Consider the following 6,856-nt stretch of genomic DNA (forward strand, 5'->3'; position numbering starts at 1 on the left):
GAGAGAGAGAGAGACAAGGTGAACAGGGGAGAGGCAGAGAGAGAGGGAGACACAGAATCTGAAGCAGGTTCCAGGCTAAGCTGTCAGCACAGAGCCCGATGTGGGACCTGAACTCACAAACTCTGAGATTATGACCTGAGCCAAAGTTGGACACTTGACTGACTGAGCCGCCCAGGTTCCCCCTGGGTTTATCACAATCTTATGGAACTGACAGGCCACACGCCCTGTCGCCATTTTCTCACTTCCTCTTTATTCTACAACTCCCTGAAACGTGACCTGTACCCTCACCGATGATCTCTTCAAGTCACTCACCACCTCACGATCACATTGTTCGGTGGCCTCTTTTTCACGCTCTCACTTCCAGTCTCTCCTCAAGTTTCCCAGACTCCTGTCACCCTGCTTTGCTGGCTGTTCCACCACCTGCCTTTCAGGTGGGTGCTGGTTGTGTCCTGGGGCTCTGTCACCACACGGATTAGTGACCTGGCTGCACATAGCACAGGTCACCTCGAGGACCACAAACAGGAAGGAAGGACAGAGCAACATGTCAGGGAACCTACAGGCAGGAGTGTGGCCAGGCCACTGGTGGCCCACTTCAAATCATCTGGTGTCGGGAATCTGTCTGTCCTGGTGACTGGCCCGGTCTCACCTGCCACGACCAGGGCGGGGGAGGTGCCGGGCACAGCAGAGTGGGTACACAGCCGAAGCCCTGTGTTAGTAGGTCCTGGGCAAGAGAAAACCGACCCTCGCTGCCCTGACACACACACAAGACGGACCCCGTAGGAGGCAGAAGGGGTGAGGACAGGCCACAGGAGTAGCGCAGCCTCAGAAATCATACAGACCCGGGTTCTGATTAGGCTTCTGCTACTTAGTGGCATGACCTTGTGGAAATCATGAAGCTCCCTAAGCCTTATTTTTCTCAACAGCAACATGAGGGTAACGTTGTCCCCTCAGCAGGACTGTTCTGAGGAAAGAGAAAAAAGTTCATGAAAAGATAAATCGACTGTGATTCTGGTTGATACTGAAGTCTTAATAAATGATAACAAAAATTATGAAGAACTAGTATCTGCAGGTAGTGGCTCATTTTGAGCTGTTTTTTAAAAACACACACACACAAATCTTTTATTATACTTACAATATTCATAAAGAACACTAACAGGACACGTAAAGAACTGTGTAGAGCAGCTGTGCTCTGTGAAAAATGACAGCCGGCTGTTACAGGTCCAATCTTCAGTAAGAAAAATACCTGACACATAAAATTATGTGTCTTTTTTTAAAGATTTTATCTTTAAGTAATCTCCACACCCAATGGGGGGGCTTGAACTCACAACCCTGAGGTCAAGAATATACTGACTCAGTTAGTCAGGAGCCCCTGAAATTGTTTTCTTCAGGAAACTGAAGTCATGTGGTAATTTTCTTTGGTGCCGCTTAAGTTGAGTGATACACATACTGGACACAAAAGGGAGGCAACTGCCAGATGTCAGAGGGTCTGCACGGCCCTGCTTAGGCTGCCCTACGTCCCCTTCGCCACCTGCCACCTCTGTTGTGCGCTCCGTGGCACCCTGTGTCTCCCCTAAGCTGTCACTCACTTTGCTTTACAGCAATTCCTTTCGTTGTCTGTCTCCTTTCCTCAGCTACAAGTTCGTTACGGGCAGGGACCCCGACCTGCCTTTGTCAGTGATGGCCCCCCAGCACCTAGCTTGTGGACAGGCACGTGACACACACTCAGTAACTCTTGAATGAATGGCCAAGCGCATGCAGCTTTTTTCCAAATATAGCTCCAACCCCATCCTCTCCCTGAAATCTCGAATTCTGCCCAATTATCCTTCTTTGCTCTACCCTCCTATAGTAAAGCTCACAAATTTTGAGAATTTTTTAGGTGCTTTCATTCCTTTGAGGAAGAAGGAAGGGAAAGAGTAATTGAGGAGGAAGGTGAAATCAATCTTTCAAAGCGACGAAGATCTCAATAGATTCAATCCCCACCTGGTTGTAAATATCATCCGATCTCAGTCGCCCGATGACCATGCTGATGAAGGCTTCATTGATGGGCACCCTCCGGAAATAACTCTCGGGATAGTTGGGTGGTCTTTTGGCTCCTGGCTGGCTGGAATACCCCGTACTGCGGAGCAGCTTACAAATATCATCCATGTTTGAATCCGCGGAAGATCGAGCAGCACTGAGCCACATTCACAGCGGGAAACAAAGGGCCAAACAAACCACACGTGTTAGAAACTCAAAAGTCCACAAGAGCAGAATTTCACTGTAACTTAACTTCATGTAGTTTTTACATAAGGCTTTTGGTCAATTTATATCCTCTAAGACTCAACTGCCTTTTCAAAAAGCCGGTTCTAGCCAACTTACCAGATGGGGTTCTTACATGTATGTGCAGTTACTTCTATGTCGAGGTTCACAAGCCCTTTTCTAAAATCTTTCTGGCTGCATTTATTTCAGAACACAGCATTTTTCAAATACAGGAAACCAATATGGCGTGTGGGTCAAATACAACACTTCAGTAGGGTCTCGATTAGCATTACATGATCAACACACATTAATACTCCCGCAGTGAAATTTATGAATAGCCATGCAAATGAGATAAATAGGGACTATTTATAGCCTCCCATCTGCTCTCATTAGGTTTTGACTCCAAATGACTTCAGGTGAGATCAGGCTTCGCTGCCAAGGGAGTTACTGTGTGCATGCATGTGTACACACACATGCATGTATTGGAGAGCTCTCTGGATTTCAGAGTCACAGCTAAAAAATGTGATCCAGTACCAACATTTCGTAAGGTAAAAAAATAATTTTAAAAGATTATGTCAACATAAAGTGGGATATGTAATAACTATTGTTTTTTGTTTTTGTTTTCTTGGCAAGATGTACCTTCTACAGAGATTGAATCAAAACATGTGTGGTTTTCAGGGTAGTGTGGAGTGGTAGGCCCTCAGGGAGATCAAAGAATCTTAGACTTGAGGATGACCTCCTGTTTGATACAAGGATCCCCTTTCCCGCAACTCCGACTTGGTGATTATTCAGGGTCACTTCAGGGTCCCCACATTCTAATGAATTCGCTGTTGTGCCCAAAGGACAAAGCTGGATTGTCCAAGCTGGGCTTGATGAGCTAACGCTTTCTCTTCTTCTTTATGTCGTTTATTGTTTTTGGTTTTCCAGGTACTTTTGGAAATATAGATGAGGACATTCAAAGTTCATTTTTAAAAACATGGATGATAGAACACCTCATGGTCCAACTATGTGAATGAATAGTTCACATGCTGTGGACCCCTCCCCACCCCCCAACCCCCCCACATACTGACAAAGTGAAGGACATAGGCTGGTGGAGCGGCCTGCGATGGAGTCATGGCTGAGGGGCAGTGGTGCCAAGGTGTCGCTGAAAGCCCACGTCCCCAGCTCTGCCGAGGATCTGCCTCTCTGTGCTATTTATTTTGTTCTAATTTGTAAGTTTGAGAATGTGAATTCTAGGGGCACCTGGGTGGCTCAGTCAGTTAGGTATCCCACTCTTGGTTTCGGCTCAGGTCATGGTTTGTGAGTTTGAGACCCCTAATGAGCTCTGCGCTGACAGTGCGAAGCCTGCTTGGGATTCTCTCTCTGCCTCCCACCCCCCTGCATGTGCTCGCTCGCTCGCTCTCTCTCTCTCTCTCTCTCTCAAAAATAATAAATAAATAAGTAAATACTTAAAAGAAGAATGTTAATTCTAGTCTGCGCATCTTTAGCTCACATTGCTGATTCCTGCTTATCATTTGTTTCTTCCTGGATCTTGACTTTTTCTTTTATTTACTTATTGATTTATTTGAAGTTTATACATTTCTTTTGAGAGAGAGAGAGAGCATGCATGTGCTGAAGAGGCAGAGGAAGAGAGAGAATCCCAAGCGGGCTCTGCCTGATGTAGGGCTCCAACTCACAAATCATGAGATCATGACCTAGGCTGAAATCAAGAGTTGGTCGCTTCACCAACTGAGCTGCCCGGGGTGCCCCTTGACTTTTTCTAACATTGACCTTGTCTCCAGATTTTGACTCCCTCATTAACTTAGCATGCTGAAATCTGTGTGGCAGATACTGGACTTACAGAGCTTCAAGTTGGCTTCTGATTTAAAGACCCGATCCCTTGACGTCACAGTTCTGGACAGACGTGATCATGGTACGTGCTGTTGTCTGTTTGTTTCTACATGTATACAGGTGAGAACTCACGTCACACCTAACCTTGAGTAACAGCTTTCCAGAGTCATCAAACCAAAAACGACAACAGAAAATGTATTCATGTCCCTACATCTACCAAGGAGTAATATTTAAAAACTTAAAAAAAAAAAAGCACATTAGACTTCCAACATTCCCAAACTTACCTTTAAGATTAAGAATATCCAGATCCCTTCTTTTGAAAACTGAGGTACTATCATGCACATGATGATCTATGTATCTCTAATAATCTAGAAAACACAGGTTCTTTTACGTATAACTTATAGATTATGTGACATATAATCTATTATTATGGTAATTTATAAAATATAGATGATTTAGTTACATTTCTCCACTACATTCAGAAGAGACAAGAATTTCACACCTTTCATTCTAGATCACACCACTGCCGTTCGCGATAAAAGCAGTACAGAGACCGATGCTGCATTTTACCAATAGCAGTGCTTCTGGGGGGTGCAGTCCTGCCCCGGGATACCTGTATCGATAGTAGGACACGAGCATCCTCTCTCGGACTTCTCCTTCGATCTTCTGGTCGATGACCAGCAGCATGACGCCATACAAGTACAGTGCTTCACACTATGAAGAGAAAGGGAGAATGGCCAAGCTCACAGGAGTCCATGTTCTTAGGGAATGAAGCTGATGAGGGTTAAGAAGGCTCACTTTTGTCCTTTTCCTGCTAAGAGCTTCATATTACAAGAAGAAGGCAGATTTTCCCAAAGGGCTCTTACCTTCTATACAGAATGGGCTTTGAAAAGTTTATGTGAAATAAATGTTAATTTGCAGTGATTACCTTTCAATTGGCCTACTTTTGGTTATTTTGCTTGGGACCCCAAATGGAGTCCCAATATGATGAGTACCTCTAACTCCTTTACTTATTTAACGAAGTTTTCTTAAGTGATTATCATGTACTCATTTCCAAAGCTAGAGGTCTGGGATGCAGAAGGTAAAGAAGACAGGATTGTTACACTGGGGAAGCTCACAACCCCCACGTGATTTCTACTCACTTGTAATTCTGTTCAGAGTCTACTATGTTCTAAATTCAGTTACTGTTGGTTAGAAGAGAATTGTCAGTTTATTTGCCTCCCTTTAAAGAAGGGTACTTTGCAAGTCTTTGGGACTTAGAGAAAAAAGTTGACATTCTTGACTCTCTCTGATAAATGGCTACTATTACTTACTAGAAGTTGTTTTCCATCTTCATTGAGGAGCACGGTTTCTAAGGTTTGCTGAATATACACTCCTTCATTGAGATCATCCAGATACCTAGAAATGAACCCCCAGAGCACATTACTCATTCTTATGAAAATCTCAACACCTCTGAAAAAGGAATATAAAGATTTTTAAAAGATAAGGCAGACACCAGATACTCTGGCCTTCCAACAGTCTGTGGCCCTTCGTGCTCTTTAAGAACGGACTTGTGAGATGGACTCACAGCGATTAGCGCCACAGGCTGCTAATACTGGCTACTCCGAGCAGAAAAGAATAGGCCCTAGTGCTGATTTATGAATCGTAAATATCTTAGAAGTAATGTTATAAAAACACGGAATAGTTAGTTTTACTATTCTGCTGCACACCTGAAACTAATGTAACATTATGTGTCAAGGATACATCAAGGGAAAAAAAAAGAAAGAAAGCCATATGACTCGGTACAAACCGAGGTTACCATACTGTTTCACCAGAGCAGGAAAGCACAGCAACACTCTAAAATACTAAAGATATGAGTGCCACCGGAAGAAAAGGCAATTACGCACAGAAAAGGAACTCAGGAAGGCACGCACGCTCTAGCGCGTTCCTTTTCCACTATGTACCCCCAGAATAAGCCAGGACTGAATTAGTCAATACCTGTTTAAGTCTACAATATATTTATGCACACTCTGAAAGGCTAAGTAAAATCTGGTCACAATTTCTATGTTGTTTTCACGAAACTCTTCGTCTAAATCCTGCAGCTCTGGCTTAGCCTCCAGCTTGCTCTCGCATAACTCTGGACCCTAAGAAGAAAAACGCATTCATGTGATACGTCAATAAAAGCATCTTTGTTGATAACAATTTCTAAACAGTCTTTCAAAAATGTGGGTTCCTATGCCTGAAAAGGGGTATCAGAGATTGATAGAAGTAGCAACAGAAAGTAACGGAGATAATGGAAGCCCAGACACGGAGTCCCCTTTAAAGAAATAAAGTTGGATTGTGACCGTGATTGGAAAGCTTTTAAGTGTGGGGTCCTTCCTTGTGAAATACGTTACACTTAAGTTATCTTTTTAAAAATTCGATTATGTTATGTTAGGGCTTCCCCACAACACCTTTGTATTATTTTCACACTGGTTAGCTGATGCCAAATTTGGTATAAAAGCTTTCCTCTTTAACGCTTTCTCCGTAATTACGCAGCCTCTCAGGGTCCCATGCTTCCTAGAGAAAGCAGGCTTTTGTAGGAAAGACACTACTGAAAATGCTATGGAGGAAGGTTACCTTAAAATAGCTGAAGTCAAATATGATATCGCCATATTTCTGGAGATCGGCTCGGTCTTTGAACCTGAACACGGCAGGAATAAACTCCGAGAGCCTGAGGAGCTCAGCGATGATGGCGTTGCCGCAGGAAACGATCCTTAGGACCGCCTGGCCACAGAGGTTGTTCTCAGCCAGGAAGTCCAACATCGTG

The 6,856-nt window shown here is 43.9% G+C and overlaps 1 protein-coding gene across 1 annotated transcript in view; it reads right to left on the reverse strand.

The window, feature by feature from the left end:
* The window catches only part of WASHC5 (WASH complex subunit 5), a 55,185-nt gene extending 48,333 nt beyond the window's left edge, over window positions 1-6,852 (reverse strand). Inside the window, exons 1-5 of the mRNA XM_029923323.1 lie at window positions 6,667-6,852; window positions 6,046-6,191; window positions 5,382-5,466; window positions 4,682-4,782; window positions 1,941-2,173 (exon numbers count right to left, since the gene is read on the reverse strand). Of these exons, the coding sequence (XP_029779183.1) occupies window positions 1,941-2,173; window positions 4,682-4,782; window positions 5,382-5,466; window positions 6,046-6,191; window positions 6,667-6,852 (751 nt within the window). The remainder of the gene's footprint in view (window positions 1-1,940; window positions 2,174-4,681; window positions 4,783-5,381; window positions 5,467-6,045; window positions 6,192-6,666) is intronic.
* Window positions 6,853-6,856: the final 4 nt, after the last annotated feature.

This window comes from Suricata suricatta, chromosome 15, assembly GCF_006229205.1.
Source record: "Suricata suricatta isolate VVHF042 chromosome 15, meerkat_22Aug2017_6uvM2_HiC, whole genome shotgun sequence".
In the NCBI taxonomy this organism is placed as follows: Eukaryota; Metazoa; Chordata; class Mammalia; order Carnivora; family Herpestidae; genus Suricata; species Suricata suricatta.